The 16,303-nt window shown below is 29.8% G+C and overlaps 2 protein-coding genes across 10 annotated transcripts; both read left to right on the forward strand.

The window, feature by feature from the left end:
• The first annotated feature begins 265 nt into the window (after nt 1-265).
• Nucleotides 266-4,298, forward strand: LOC114187418 (uncharacterized). 9 transcript variants are annotated; one of them, XM_085674498.1, is made up of 5 exons: nt 266-781; nt 3,207-3,315; nt 3,399-3,415; nt 3,592-3,831; nt 4,080-4,298. In XM_085674498.1, exons 1-4 carry the CDS (start codon nt 332-334, stop codon nt 3,610-3,612), a joined length of 597 nt encoding a protein of 198 aa, XP_085530624.1. In that variant the 5' UTR covers nt 266-331; the 3' UTR covers nt 3,613-3,831; nt 4,080-4,298. The 9 variants fall into 9 exon arrangements, 2 of the variants coding, with proteins under 2 accessions (XP_085530624.1, XP_085530623.1); XM_085674497.1 differs by having other exon boundaries at nt 3,207-3,311; XR_014995711.1 differs by having other exon boundaries at nt 267-781; nt 3,099-3,315.
• A 6,260-nt stretch (nt 4,299-10,558) lies between these two features.
• LOC114186595 (uncharacterized) lies at nt 10,559-16,241 on the forward strand. Its single transcript, XM_085674778.1, has 5 exons — nt 10,559-11,089; nt 11,131-11,225; nt 13,524-13,729; nt 13,812-14,484; nt 14,743-16,241. The coding sequence occupies exons 1-3, from the start codon at nt 10,755-10,757 to the stop codon at nt 13,628-13,630; spliced, it is 537 nt and encodes a 178-aa protein (XP_085530904.1). The 5' UTR covers nt 10,559-10,754; the 3' UTR covers nt 13,631-13,729; nt 13,812-14,484; nt 14,743-16,241.
• Nucleotides 16,242-16,303: the final 62 nt, after the last annotated feature.

Here is a 16,303-nt window from a genome sequence, read left to right on the forward strand (position 1 = left end):
TTTCTTTATATCCATCTTACCAACTCCTCTCTCCGTTGCCAAGTACATGTTAAGTAGCGTATTGTTGGTTGTCTTTTTTTAAAATCATAACCTGGAAGTCAAACTATTAGCCGGAGTGTAATATAAGGGATCATCCAGCTGGCTAACATCACAACATCTTGAAAAGGAAAAAATATTTTTTAATAATTAAATTTCAACAATTTTGTGTTACTACACCGCTTCATATTCCATACTAGCACTTGCACCACTCCTTCAAACTCCGTAACCATCACTTTCAAACTCCTTCAAACCATACCCAACACTTTCAAACTCCTTTCCTCTTATAAATTTGATGGATTTTTTTTTACCATCAAACTTAAAAGCACGAGGCAGCTTACCACTTAAAGGCATGAAGGCAGCTTACCGTAGTCTTATAACATTTCTGTTAACTTGTAATGCAATCAAGTATGGAGTCTCCAAGATCAATCCTTTCCAGGGACCAACCCTGTCGCTTCTCGTCACAGCTGTGTCTTCCCATGTTATAGCTTCCGCCACTGACATGGACAAACCAAACACCATCATAACATTTTATTTGTCAGGGACAGTTGCATGTGAAACACTCCTGTGGATTCTCATTGATCAACTTTCCTTGTTCTGTCTCATTAACTTCCTTCTTATAGTAATAGTCGAATTCTTGTTCTTTCACCCCCTCACCAAGTTGCTCCTTCCCTACTTCAACTCCATCACTCACCTGCTTTCTGGAACATCTCCAAATACAGAACCGCAACCGCAGGACTCCCAGGTGTAGCATCTCAGATATAGCCTGCTTCATCAATATGTACTTTTTTGGTTGTGTTTTTGGCTATATGCTTACCCCCATATTATGTAGTTTAATTTTCTCTAGATTAATCCCCATATCATCGAGTTATTATCTGCAAAATATACCACCCTGTTTTACTTTTAATCTTATTCCCTATACAAGTTGGATTGGGATTTGGGGTTAGGTTAATCCCCAATTGATGGGTTCAACAATATGTAGGGTTTGTGTTGTGTGTTTGGTTTTATGCTGATGCTCATATTATATACAGGTTTTATTTTCTCTCTTTGTAGCTGTAATGCTTTCCTTTTCTGTCTATTGGAGTCCAATTTAAGTTTCTAATAATTACTGGTTAGATCAATCCCCGAATCTTCGGGTTATTATATGCAAAAATAAACCGAGCTATTTTACTTTTACTTTGATTTTCTGTACAAGTTGAGTAATTAGCCCTTTACTGTTCATGGACCAACTGGAATAGGTAATTCACAATTGTATTGTACAAGCTCTGGTAACTCCTTGGTTGATCAAGTTAACTTTCTTGCTAATGTTGCAAAAGGTTCAATTCAGAAAAGCCTAGCTTCACTAAACATGCTTTAAGCAGGATACATTAGGTAAAACATACTGAATTGGGGAATACTTACACATGAATCCCAATAGCAGAAAGGCTTCCCCATAAGAGTGCTCGATGATGTTGGTGGACTTAAAACTAGTTGCTGGAGCTTGCTGTATAGAAAACCAAAAGAACTTAACTCAACTGAAAAATACTTATGAAAGACCAATTTATATCAGTCTTTTCTGCCGTGACTGATTTTCATTTCTTAACATACATCCACCGGTTTCTGCAATAACCCAAGCGCAAACCTCAGTCCTAAACTTCAGGGTCACCCCTGCTTTTTTGTTTTAAAATAAAGTGTGTCCTAAATACCCTACTGTATATCGCTGTTTGAGATTTGTACATGAAAATCAAAGTCTAGTCCTAAGCGATGCAAATGTATTTGTATCTATAGCCTCAATTATAAGGTATGCGAACTGGTTTCCAGATCTCCAGTGAACTAAACTAACTTATTCTTCTCCCTCTTGGGTTCCATGATTATGAAGATTATATTTTTAAGGGATTTAAGAGATATCATTTCAATTTTGTCCCAATGTATTTGGGCTTTTCCTAGAAAGTATGTAAAGGTTGTGTTGGTACTGAGATATTTCACGGTTCAGTAGGGGTTTGAGTTGCACCATTACTTTTTTGTTTCTGTCTATCACATTTACTATCATCACTTTGCCTCAGCATGAATAAAATATCCTGCATCTGTTATTGATCAATTGATGTTAAGTTTTCTAGCTAATGTTGTGTAAAATTGAATTCAGTGCTGCCTAGTTCTAGTCTAAGAAATGCTTTTAGTGGATAGTATTGGAGAAAAACATTGTACAGGTCAATATTTACTGTGGAACCCCTGAAGTGAAAAGATACACTTCTCCATAACAGGACTCTTTTTGTTTGTCAATCATGATGTTGTTGTTGAGGACTATAGAAGGGTACTACCAGTAGTAGGATAACTGAAACAAGAAGAAAGAATAAAAAATCTGGAACATTGGCTGGGACTTAGTTCAAGTTGTTGGCCACAGTGCAGGAATTGTGGTAAACTCCTTGACATGTGATCAATTCCTGCTGAAGAAAAAACCTGCTACGTTAGAATAGTGCTAAAAAGAGCTGAACTGAACAAAGCATATGATTCTACAAACTTGAAAACATTTAGAAAAACCCCAAAACCCAGTCCTAAAACACTTTTTGCTGTATAAATGTCCTAAGATTTCCCACAATATATGAATGCAACATTATTTGAGGTTTATCTGTAAAAAGCATTTTTAGTCTGAAGAAATTCAAACGTAGCTTTTTGTTTAGATCCGAATGTCATTATAAGTTCTAACAATTTTGGAGTTGTTGTAAATGAGACTGCACCATCTTTTTCTCTTTATCAGATTGCATGAAACTTAACTTTTATGCGCTTAGTCCCTTCATACCAGACAGGAAGGCAATAGATTTATCATCATCCCACAATAATAGCTTCATTTCTATTGTTACAATTTAGTTGGGTTTTTCATTTCCAAATATCTTGATTTGCTACCAAGACAATTTCTATTCCAGCAGAGACTTGAATTGAGAGTCACTGTTTTTGTCATTCATCTTTTCTATCAACAATTTGTTTTTGAATGAACGTGATGCACTTTGTATGACTTAACATGAAAATGTAGGGAGTATAGTTTTTCAAGCCTTTGACTCATACTTAATAAGTCTGCATAATTTCAGGTATTGAGGCACTCCAACTACTAGTTTTACACCTGTTGGATTGTCAAATACGATTTGTCCCTTTACTTTGGCCTCAAGTGTTCTACATCACCCTATCTTCCTCAGTAGGTCTTATCTGGTTTCATGGAATTGTTTGAATGGCAAAGAAGGAATGATACCATTGCCGCCTCTGCTTATCAGTCATGCATCCGTGTTGCTCTCTGCAGCTTAACAGTCGGTAACGGAGTTTCTCTCTCGCATGCTCTTGAAATTCTTCAAATTGAACTTGCCATCCTTGCTGATTTTCTTTCTCTTTTGCAGCTTCTCTTCGTCCTCAGGTATTTGCAGGGAATCGCATGACATCTATTCTTTCAGTAATGACACGGAGGACTCTTTGCCATTTCTACGAATATCCTTTCACTGCATTTTTCTTTTCTTCTTTATTTCCGTTTTCTCCATGTTTTGTCCTTTGTACTTTAATCCGTGTTTTACTTCTCTACTCCTATGTTTGTAGGCTGCAGATTATCTCTGTTGAAATCAACTGAGAGAAATCATCTGCCTGAGAGGATTCTTGTGCTTCATATTATCCCTTCTTTTTAACTAATCGCTAACCACTCTCAATCTTCCTTTTCTGGATCACCGCAACTTTTTCCATTGAAGTATACATCTCACATTTCAGCAGAAGATGCAGAACCTAATGCGTGACATGGGTTGGGTTGGGATGCTGTTGCTACATAGAACGTAAGAAAAGCAGGTAGGGGTTTTGTGGAAATGTATGACAACCATAACTGTTTTCTTAAATTCTGTTGCTGTTTTTTCAACATAGCATTTGTGCCTTTAATTTTCAACAAGCTGTTAAGAATATTTTTATAGGAGTTAATCGTATCTAAGGAATAATGCTTGAACAGTGCTTGCTTTGTCTGATCAAGAACTGATATTTCAATTGTTCCTAAAGGTCTACCATATACAGTTAGCATCATTAAACTTTTTTTATGTATGCAGGTGTTTCAGTATTTGATCAGAGGGGTTTCTCTTCTTCAGACTTCATCATGTCTTAAATCAAGCAAGATGCATTTGGACTACTATTTGAAGGGACGGATTAAGTGATTTATTTTTAATAAGTCACGTAACTTTAGTGTCATCGAAACATATTTTATTCATTATTGAAAAAGATAACTAAGAAAATAATTCATTGACCATTTCTTCTTAAGTGTTAAGTTACATGACTTTTCCCGGAAAAAAAAGTCACTTAATTCGTCTCCCTATTGGAGGCCATGGGAATGAAAAGTAAATTTTACAATTTTCAGTAACTCCAAATACCCTTTAAATTTTTTATTATCAAATATTTATTTAGATAAGAAAGACAATTCAACTTTATTAAATTTTAAATTTCTTGTTTAGAAATAATATTTCTTTCAATCATGGAGAAAAAATAATTACTAAAAAATTTTAATAAAAAAAATCTGATTGATATCTATTGAAAAATAGTCTCACCAATATTAGGCAAGAAAACTTGAAAAGTGTTCAACGATAGTTCAAAATTTATATTGACTAATCAATAACTGTAATAATGTCAATAAAAAAACCAACCTTTGTTAACGTTAGACCAATCCCTGATTCTTCGGGTTATTAGTAACAAAATAACTTTTGCCTTGATTTTCAGTAGAAGTTGGATTAATTCTGATAACACATAGTCATGTGAGTCGGGACCATCCATGGATCTAAGTGGGATAGATTGATCCACTACAAATGTTTTAAGCAGGGAATATTGGGTAAAACACACAATAAATAGGCTAATATTTACAAAAGAATCCCTGTAGTTTAGAGAAAAGCTTCGAATAAGAGTGCTCTTCATGATGTGAATGGACTTCTAATTGTAAGGAGAAGCTTGCTATGTAGGCTACCAAAAGAACTGAACTTGAAAGTGTTAGTAAATTTAAATGGAATAAACTTAAATGTATTAGCAGGTATGGGTAAACAATATATTAGTTGTTGTGAGTAATTCATGTATTATTCGTGGGATTATTATGGACAGTTGATGTGTTAGTCGATTTTGCTTATTTTGAGTATATCAGTTAGAAATATGGTGAGTCTATGAATTATATTGTTGATTGCAAGAATGGAACAACAACTGTTTTTGCTTGTTTTGAGCATGACAATTAGAAATATGGTAAATCTATGAATTGTATTGTTGATTGTATGAATGAAACAACAATCATTTTTGTTTATTTTGAGTATGACAATTAGAAATATGGTGAGTTTATGAATTGTATTGTTGATTGCATGAATTCAACAACAACACATAAAACGTGAATAAGATTATTCACAAAAGTCTGATTTGCTAACAAAGTGGTATAAAGAGCTAGTTAGCTTGAGTGTCTGAGTAAAATGGGAAAAATATGTTTTTGGTCCCTTAAGTTTGACCCAAATTTGAAAATGGTCCCTGGTTAAAACTTGGTCACTGATTGGTCCATGTACTTTCAAAATCATTGTTTTTAGTCTCTATTTTTTGATGACGTAAAAAATAAAAAACGGTGTGTCATGTGTTATTTATTTTTGTTTAAAAAAAAAACTAGTATTGGCTAGGCCGACGCTTTTCACAAAAAACTGAAAAAAAATATGTTCTTATTCCCTGAAATTTAAACTTAATTTGAAAATGGTCATTGTTTAATCCCTGCACATAGGGATGTCAACGAGGCGGGTAGGGTACGGGTAGTAGCTTCCCCGTACCCTACCCGCTGAATAAATATTTGTCCCGTACCCGTACCCATATCCGTCGGGTATCCGTTATGCGGGTACCCGTCTATTTTTTTCATATCCGCGGGTATCCACGGGTACCCGCAGGTATTTACAAAAATATTTTAAAAAATAAATATTTAACCATAATTAGTGCTTGGATCAAGAAGTCTTTTTTCTCCGATTGATTCTTGAAAAACAAACAAATAAAAAATCACGACCAATTTATATTGTAGTTTATTTTTTAATAAAATATTAAAGAAATTACTAACTTTGCAACATTTTATAAAGTTTCATGTTGTCCAATTTTAATCTAGAAGAGCCTGAAAACATAAGAAGTTCATTAAAAATTTCTAACAATCACTTAATTAAAATATCTAAGTAAAAGTGTTAATTTCATTACCTTCCATGTTGGTCCATAACTAGTCTTGGAGACACATCAATGCCTCCACAGTATCTGAAAGTAATTTACTCGATTGTGGGGTAAGAATCTGACCACCATTATTGAATGAAGACTCATAATGTTTTTTACTAATATATATATATATATATATATATATATATATATATATAAGAGTATTTTTCTAAATTAAAGTTTAGCGAGTACGGGTATCCACGGGTACGGATACTATGATACCCATATCCGCCCCGTTAACATGCGGGTATCAAAAATACCCGTACCCGCGGGTAGCGGGTATCCATTTTTAATATCTGTTTTTTACTTATTGCGGGTTTTATCCACGGATATTCGCGGGTACGGATTTTTTTGACATCCCTACCTGCACATCGAATAATTATATAATAATAATACTATAATAATAATAATACTATTATATAATAATAATAATAATATATAATTATTAATAGTATTATTATATAATAATAACAATAATAATAATTATTAATAATATTAAAATAAATAATATTATTATAACTATTATTAATATTAATATTAATAATAATTACATAATAATAATAATATATCAGTAATAATATAAATAATAATTAATAATATTAATATATCAGTAATAATATTAATAATAATTAATAATATTATTATTATTTATTATTATTATTATTAATATATAATAATAATAACTATTATTATATAATAACAATATTATTATTATTACTATTATTATTTATTATTAATATTTTTTTAATATTTGTAATATTAGTAATTAATAAGATTATATAATAATATTAATATTATTAAAAATATAATTATAGTACTGATATATCATTATTGATAGTATTATTAATATTATTATTGATATATTAATATTATTAATTATTATTAATATATGATAATATTATTATTAACAATTATATAATAATAATATTATTTTTATTATATAATGTTGTTATTATTAATAGTAGTGTTATCATTATATTTTAATAATGATTTTGCATGTACAGGGACCAAACAGTAACCAAATTTGAACCAGGGACCATTTTCAAGTTCAAACTTCAAGGATCAAAAGTATATTTTTTTTTTCAGTTTTTTGCGAAAAGCATCGGTTAAGCCGACGCTAGTTTTTTGTTTTATAAAAAAAAATAAATAACATGCGACACGCCGTTTGATATCTTTAACGTCGTCCAAAAATAGGAACTAAAAACAATGATTTTGAAAGTATAAGGACCAAACAATGATCAAGTTTTGATCATGACCATTTTCAAATTTGGGTCAAACTTGAGGGACAAAAACATATTTTTCCCATTTTTATTTACTACGGGATTATATTTAAATTATTTATACTTTTTATTTATTTTGTTGTTGATTTATCTTTAAATCTTTCACCTAAAAGAAAAACAATTACTAAATTTAGTAAATTAATAGAACTGAAAAATATTTTTTTTATTATGATAATTATATTATATTTATAATGGTTATTATTATTATTATATTTCTATAAACGTATATTATTATTATTATTGTATTGTTATATTATTATTAGTTTTATCAATAAGGAATATTATTATTATAGTGGTATTATAGACATTCATTTTACTTTTATTTACTATCGATCTTATCTCAATTACTTGCAATATTTTATTGTGTTATTTTTTTATCTACAAATCTAAGTATTATTTGAATTCAAATAAGTAGTTACAAAAATAGTAAAATAATAAAATTGAAAACTAATTTTTTTGTTATGAATAATTATTTAAATTTAGAAAATAATAATTAAGAGAATAAAATTCTAAAAACAAAAGATGATGCTAAATATGTGTATGTCTTTACATATATGTAGTTGTTATATTATTATTACTATTATTTATATCACGGAACATTATTATAACGTTTACATATATGTAGTTTATGTAGTTCTATTATTATTATTATTATTTTTTTTATCACGAAATATTATTAGATTGATATTATAATAATAATAATAATAATAGTTATTATTATTATTTGTAGTAGTATAGTTAGAGACACATCTTATTTTTATTTAATTCGGAATCATATTTATCTATATCTAAGTAATTACTCAAATTCAAATAAGTAGTTACAAAATTAGTAAAATAACAAATCTGGAAAATAATTTTTGTATTACAAATAATTATTTATATTTAAAAAATAATAATTAAGAGGATAAAATTATAAAAAAAAAATAGTAAAGATGTATATTATTATTATTATTATTATTATTTTTATCACATCGTACTATTTTCATTGTTAATAATAATATTATTATTATAAATAATATTATAGTTAGTATTTTTTAAATTAATATAATTATTGGTATTAGTAGCGTTAGTACGTGTAGTGTGATATTGATATTATTATTATTATTATTATTATTATTATAATAGTAATAATTAATATTGCTGCAATTTTTTAACTTATTGTTATTGTTATTATTATTATTATTATATTTATTTTTTATATTAATTTTATTTCAATTAGTATTATTATTATTTTTATTAGAATTATAAGAATAATAATAATTATTAATGATATTATTAATATTATTATCATTATTATTAGTATTAATAATATAATAATTAGTATTAGTATTATTATTTAAATTAATATTATCGGCAATGTTAGTTGCATTAGTATTAATAATGATATTGATTCTTTTTATCATTAGTATTTTTAGTAGTTGTATTATATTTTTATTATTTTTATTATTATTCGGGATATTATATTATTATTATTATTATTATTATTATTGTAGTAGTAGTGACTAAATATATATTTTATTTTTATTTACTAAAGATCATATTTTAATTACTTATCTTTTTTGTTTTGTTGTTGTATTATTATTATTATTATTAGTATTTTATTATTATAGAATATTATTATTATTATTATTATTATTAGACACATATTTTACTTTTTTATATTACGGGAACATATCTCAATTACTTATATTTTTTATTTATTTTTATTGTTGATTTATCTCAACATCGGAGTAATTATTTGAATTTAAAAATTAATTAATAAAATTAATAAAATGATAAAACTAAAAATTATTTTTTTATATGAATAATTATTTAAATTTAAAAAATAATAGTTAAGAATATAAATTTGTAAAAACAAAAAAAACACAAAAAAACGATTTTTGTATATATAATTATAAATTATTGTTGTTAACATTAATATTAATATTAATATAACATTGATATTAATATTTTTAACATAAAAATTATTATTATTTATTATTATTATTATTATTGATAATGTAGGTATATTTGTAAGTGTTTGTTTAATTAAAAAAATGTTATTGTACTAAATAGTTTTACTAAATAAATTTGTAATTTTTTAAAATTTTATAATATATAATTAATAATAATATATTATTGTTAATCTATAATTAATATATAAAGAGAATTTCTTTTTTTTATCCACATTTCATAATACTAGTTTTACCCTTAATTATTTTAAAAATTAATTATTTTATAAATAATTTACTTTTAATCATTATTCTAAAAACCTCTTTTGTCTTAAATTAATATTTTAAATTTTTTTTACATATATATTTTTTTAAATTTTACATTTAACAACTATTTTAAAATTAATTATATATTTATTATTAATCTTAATTTAACTTTTTTAAAAATTAAAAAATACAAACACACAAATACTTTCACTAATATTTTTAATGGTTATATATATTCAGATAAATGCATGCATCGATACTTCAACTTGGGTCACGTATCGTGTTTGATACTTTACTGATACTTATCAATAAAGTATCTAATTTATAAAGTCGTAGTACAATATAATAAAATATTTGAATAATGATCAATTTTAGTGAAAATATAATTATTCACTATATAGTGACCAAATTGAGAACTAAAATAATTCAAAACAATTATAATTGATCTCTAAATTGATAATTAAAATAGTTTCAATTATGAATTAGTTTTTGAATTGGTCACTAACATTAGGTATCAGGTTTTGACTACCAAAATAATTGATCTCTAATTAGGAAATTTGGATTTACACAATAACAAACATATATTTATTTGTTTATAAGAATTATTGTACACTTTTTTAATATTTATATATCACGTATCTATCACGTACCGTATCATATTATTTAAAAAAAAAAAATATTGATATCGTATTCGATACACATCGTATCTGTGCACTATAAGATAAATGTAATAATAATACAATTATTATTCTATAAAAAATAAAAGAAAAAAGAGCCGTGCATATGGACGGTTGACATACTAGTATTATATTAGAATAATTTGGCTAGCACTTTATGCGCACACTCCTACACTGCCCCCCGACCGCACTTATGAAGCCACCGTGATGTCAAAAATGTCAAAAGAAAGATTATATATACTACAGTTCCTTGTACTTTCGATCTTTCAAACGCTAGGTATTTATAAGGGACTTTTGTTATTCTCTGTCCAAGAATAGAACCTACCTACCTTGAAGTTTGTTATTCAGAGAGAAGTTGTCTCTAATCTCTCATGGATTTCCTCATCATCAAAAGCATCAAAGCTGCTTACCGTGTTCTTATAACATTTCAGTTAACCTGCATTGGAATCAAGTACGGAGTCTCCAAGACCAATCCTTTCCAGGATTCAACCCTGTCCCTTCTCGTCACTGCTGTGTTTTCCCATGTTATTGCATCCGCAGCTGACATGAACAAGCCAAACACCATCATAACATTTTATTTGTCAGGGATAGTTGCATCTGAAACACTGATGTGGATTCTCATTGCTCACCTTTTTTGGTTCTGTCTCATTAACTTCCTTCTTTTAGTACTTGTCAAATTCTTGTTCTTTCACTACCTCACTCAGCTCCTCCTTCCCTACTTCAACTCCATCACTCACCTGCTCCTTCGCTCCTTCGCTCCTTCAACTGCATCACTCAGCTGCTCCCTGGAACACCTCCAAATGATGTTCACATGCCAAATACAGAACCGGCAGGACTCCCAGGTGTAGCATCTCAGATATAGCCTGCTTCATCAATATGTACTTTTTTAATTCTGTTTTAGGCTTTATGCTTGCTTACGCTCATATCATGTAGTCTTACTTTTCTCTAGATTAATCCCCAAATCATCGAGTTATTCCATGAAAAATAGACCACCCTATTTTACTTTTAATCTTATTCCCTATACAAGTTGGATTGGGATTTGGGGTTAGGTTAATCCCCAATCTATGGGTTCAACAACAATATGTAGGGTTTGTGTTGTGTTTTTGGTTTTATGCTTATGCTCATATTATGCAGGCTTTATTTTCTCTCTCTGTAGCTGTAATGCTTTCCTCTTCTGTCTGTTGGAGTCCAATTTAAATATCTAATAATTACTGGTTAGATCAATCCCCAAACCATGGGGTTATTATCTGGAAAATAAACCAAGCTATCTTACTTCTATTTTGATTTTCTGTACAAGTTGGAGTAATTAACACAATACTGTTCGCTGACCAACTGGGATAGGTAATTTACAATTGTATTGTACAAGTTCTGTGTAACTCGTTGCTTGATCTATTTAACTTTTCTTGCTAATGTTGCAAAAGATTCAATTCAGAAAATCCAAGCTCCACTGCAAACATGCTTCAAGCAGGATATATTGAGTAAAACGTACTGAATAGGGCAATACTTACACATGAATCCCAATAGCAGAAAAAAAGGCTTCCCCATAAGAACCATAAGAGTGCTATGGATGATGTTGATGGACTTAAAACTAGTTGTGGGAGCTTGCTGTATATAATACGAAAAGAACTAAACTGAACTGAAAACAACTTATGAAAGACCAAGTTATAGCAGTTTCTGCAATGAACCAAGCGCAAACCTCAGTCCTAAACTTCAGGGTCACCCCTGTCTTTTTGTTTTAAAATAAAGCGTGTGTCCTAAATGCGTTACTGTATATCGCTGTTTGAGATTTATACATGAACATCTAAGTTTAGTCCTAAGTGATGCAAATGTATTTGTGACTATAGCCTCGATTATAATGTATGCGAACTGGTTTCCAGATCTGCAATGGACTAACTAACTTATTCTTCTTGGGTTCCATGAATATGAAGATTATACTTTTAAGGGATTTAATAGATACTACTGTCTTATTTATTGTTATCCTCACTCTGAAATTACTTCATTGCAATTTTGTCCCAATGCATTTGGGTTTTTCCTATGAAAGTTTGTAAAGGCGGTGTTGGTACTGATATATTTTATAGTTCAGTAGGGCATTGAGTTGCGCCATTACTTTTCTGTTTATCACATTTACTATCATTGGTTTGTTTTTTGATCAATTAATGTTCTAAATTTTCAAGCTAATGTTGTATAAAATTCAATTCAGTGCTGCCTAGTTCTAGTCTAAGAAATGCTTTCAGTGGATACTAATGGGAAAACATTGTATAGGTCAATATTTACTGTGGAACCCCTGAAGTGAAAAGATACACTTCTCCCTAACAGGACTCTTTTAGTTTGTCAATCCTGATTTTGTTGTTGAGGACTACAGAAGGGTACTACTAATGGTAGGATAACTAAAACAAGAAAAATTATAAATAAACCTGGTAGTCTGGGATTTAGTTCAATTTGTTGGCCATAGTGCATGGATTGTGGTAAACTTCTTTACATGTGATCAATTCCTACTGAAGAAAAAACCTGCTATGTTAGAGTAGTCCTAAAAAGAGCTGAACTGAACAAAGCATATGATTCTACAAACATGAAAACATTTAGACAAACCCCAAAACCCAGTCCTAAACCACTTGTTTTGCTGTAATATCCTAAAATTTCCCACAATATATGAATGCAACACTATTTGAGGTTTATCTGTATAAATCCATTTTTAGTCAGAAGAAATTCAAATGTAGTTTTTGTTTAGATGTGAATGTCATTATAAGTTCTAACAAGTTTGAATTGTAAACGAGACCGCACCATCTTTTTCTCTTTATTAGATTGCATGAAACTTAACTTTTATGCTCTTAGTCCCTTCATACCAGACAGGAGTGTAGTGAAGGCATAGATTTATCATCATCTCACAATAATAGCTTCATTTCAATTGTCACAATTTAGTTGGGTTATTCTTTTTCAAATATCTTGATTTGCTACCAAGACAACTTCTATTCCAGCAGAGACTTGAATTCAGAGTCACTACTTGTTTTTGTCATTCATATTTTCTATCAAATTTTTTTTTGGAATGAACGTGATGCACTTTGTATACTTCTCAGGAAAAATGTAGAGTGTATAGTTTTTCAAGCCTTTGGCTCATACTCAATATATTTGTATAATTTCAGGTATTGAGGCGCACCAACTACTAGTTTTACACATGTTGGATTGTCAAATACGATTTGTCCCTTTATTGTGCATCAAGTATTCTACATCAACCTATCATCATCAGTAGGTCTTGCCTGGTTTCATGGAATTGTATGCATGACAAAGAAGGAATGATATTGTTGCGCCTCTGCTACTCAGTCATGCATTCTCTGCAGCTTAACAGTTGGTAACAGAGTTTCTCTCCCCCATGCTCTTGAAATTCCTCAAATTGAACTTGCCATCCTTGTTGATTTTCCTTTTCTTTGCAGCTTCTCTTCATCCTCGGGGATTGCAAGGAATCACATGGATCTATTCTTTCAGTGAGGACAAGGAGGTTTCTTGCCATTTCTCCCAATATAACACTACTGCATTTTTCTTCTTTGTTTCTGTTTTCTCCATGTTTTTTCCTTTGTACTTTAATGCTTGTTTGCTTCTCTGTCAACTTAAAATGGATTACATGAGTAGTGAATTTTTTAACTCCATTTACATAACTCTTGTGTTTGCTGAATAAGGAATTTTTGAAAGAGAATTTCAGTATTATACAATTCCATTTTACTTGACTCTGTTGTGTTAGCTGAACACACCCTTTCTTACATTTTGTTTCTCTTTTCTTCTGTACCTAACTGCACTCGCACCTTACAGAACGGAAAACTCCTTCGGTTGACTAATTAATCCGTGTTTTAATTCTCTACTCCTATGTTTGTGGGCTGCAGATTATCTCTGTTGAAGTCAACTGAGAGAAATCCTCTGCCTGAGAGGATTCTTGTGCTTCATATTATCCCTTCTTTTTAACTAATCGCTAACCACTCTCAATCTTCTTTTTCTGGATCACCACAAATTTTTCCATTGAAGTATACATCAAACATTTCAGCAGAAGATGCACAACCTAATGCATGACATGGGTTGGGATGCTGTTGCTACATAGGAACGTATGAAAAGCAGGTAGTGGTTTTGTGGAAATGTATGACAATCATAATTGTTTTCTTAAATTCTGTCGCCGTTTTTTCAACATAGCCTTTGTGCCTTTAATTTTCAATAAGCAGTTAGGAATATTTTTATAGGAGTTAATCGAGTCTAAGGAATAGTGCTTGCTTTGTCTGATCAAGAACTGAGATTTCTACTGTTCCTAAAGGTCTACCATATACATCAAATTAATTTCCATATATATGTAGCATCATTAAACTTTTTTTATGTATGCAGGTGTTTGAGTATTTGATCAGAGGGGTTTCTCTTCTTTTGACTTCATGTCTTAAATCAAGATGCTTCTGGACTACTATTTGTTGAGGCCTATGGGAATGGAAAGTAAATTTTACAATTTTCAGCAAATACGCTTTAAATTTTTTATTTATCAAATATTCCTTTAGATAAGGAAGACAATTCAACTTTATTAAATTTTAATTTTCTTGTTTAGAAATAATATTTCAATCATGGAGAAAAAATAATTACTACAAAATTTTAATGAAAAAAATCTGATTGATATCTATTCAAAGATAGTCTCGCCAATATTAGTCAAGAAAACTCTTAAAAGTGTTCAACGATAGTCCAAATTTATATTCACTAATCAATAACTGTAACAGTGTCATTAAAAAACCAACCTTTGTTAACATTGAATAAAAAAAGTTGACTTGTTTGAAAAATAATTTCAGATAAAAAAATACTCTAACTGTTGAGAAAATAATCTGCCAATAAAAGCTAATTTTTATCCTCATATTTACGTAGTCTTATTTTTGTGGAGGAAATCTTCTGTTGATGTAATGTATGTCTGTTGGAGGGAGATTTAAGTTCCCAATAATTAAGGGATTAGATCAATCCCTGATTCAACGGATTATTAGTAACAAAGTAACTTTTGCCTTGAATTTCAGTAGAAGTTAGATTAATTCTGATAACACATAGTCATCTGAGTCAGGACCATCCATGGACCAAGTGGGATAGATTGATCCACTACAAATGTTTTTTAAGCAGGGAATATTGGGTAAAACAAGGTAAAATTTACAAAAGAATCCCTGTAGTCTAGAGAAAAGCTTCTAATAAGAGTGCTCTTCATGATGTGAATGGACTTACAATTGTTGGCATAAGCTTGCTATGTAGGCTACGAGAAAGAACTGAACTAGGAACAGTTAGGTAAACTTAAATGGAATAAATTTAAATATATTAGCTGTTGTAAGTAATTAATATATTAGCCGTTGTAGTGTTACGAATAATTAATGTGTTAGTCGTTTTTATCTGTTTTGATTACAACAATCAGAACTATTTGAGTATGTAAATTATATTGTTGATTAATAACAACATAGAAAATGTGAATAAGATTGTTCACAAAAGCTTGATTTGCTAACAAAGTGGTACCAACAAGAGCTAGTTAGCTTGGGTGTCTAAGTGGGAAAAAGGAATCAATTAGCTTGAGTGTTTGAGAAAAAACAAGAGTGAGAGATGACTAGTCTTACAAATTGTGTGCTCATGTTCAAGTTGATAATTGGAGTCTCAAAATGAAGGATCATCTTGGTTTCCAAGAAAATTGGGAGATTGTGGAAAATACATGTAGAACACGAATTGGTTGGATGTTCAGATGAATGTGTTGAGAGGAGTGCATACAAAGGACATGGGAGCTCTGTACATCTTGTACCAAGCTGTGGACGAATTTGACTTTGAGAAGATTGAAAGTACAAAATCTTCAAAAGAAATATGAGACATTTTGAAGAAGGCATATAAAGAGGACGACCGAGTGAAACAAGTATGGTTTCAAACACTAAAAGTGAAGTTGGAG

This window comes from Vigna unguiculata, chromosome 6 (genome assembly GCF_037176805.1).
Source record: "Vigna unguiculata cultivar grain cowpea cultivar isolate G323 ecotype 2 chromosome 6, ASM3717680v1, whole genome shotgun sequence".
In the NCBI taxonomy this organism is placed as follows: domain Eukaryota; kingdom Viridiplantae; phylum Streptophyta; class Magnoliopsida; order Fabales; family Fabaceae; genus Vigna; species Vigna unguiculata.

Excerpts from the sequence above, each read along its gene's own strand:
- LOC114187418 (XM_085674497.1), top strand. The coding sequence starts at position 332 with ATGGATTTTTTTTTACCATCAAACTTAAAAGCACGAGGCAGCTTACCA. Across the intron at positions 782-3,206 it reads CGCAACCGCAGGACTCCCAG|GTCTTATCTGGTTTCATGGA; the intron begins GTGTAGCATCTC and ends CTTCCTCAGTAG.
- LOC114186595 (XM_085674778.1), top strand. The coding sequence starts at position 10,755 with ATGGATTTCCTCATCATCAAAAGCATCAAAGCTGCTTACCGTGTTCTT. Across the intron at positions 11,090-11,130 it reads TTTCACTACCTCACTCAGCT|GCTCCTTCGCTCCTTCAACT; the intron begins CCTCCTTCCCTA and ends ACCTGCTCCTTC. Across the intron at positions 11,226-13,523 it reads AGAACCGGCAGGACTCCCAG|GTATTGAGGCGCACCAACTA; the intron begins GTGTAGCATCTC and ends GTATAATTTCAG.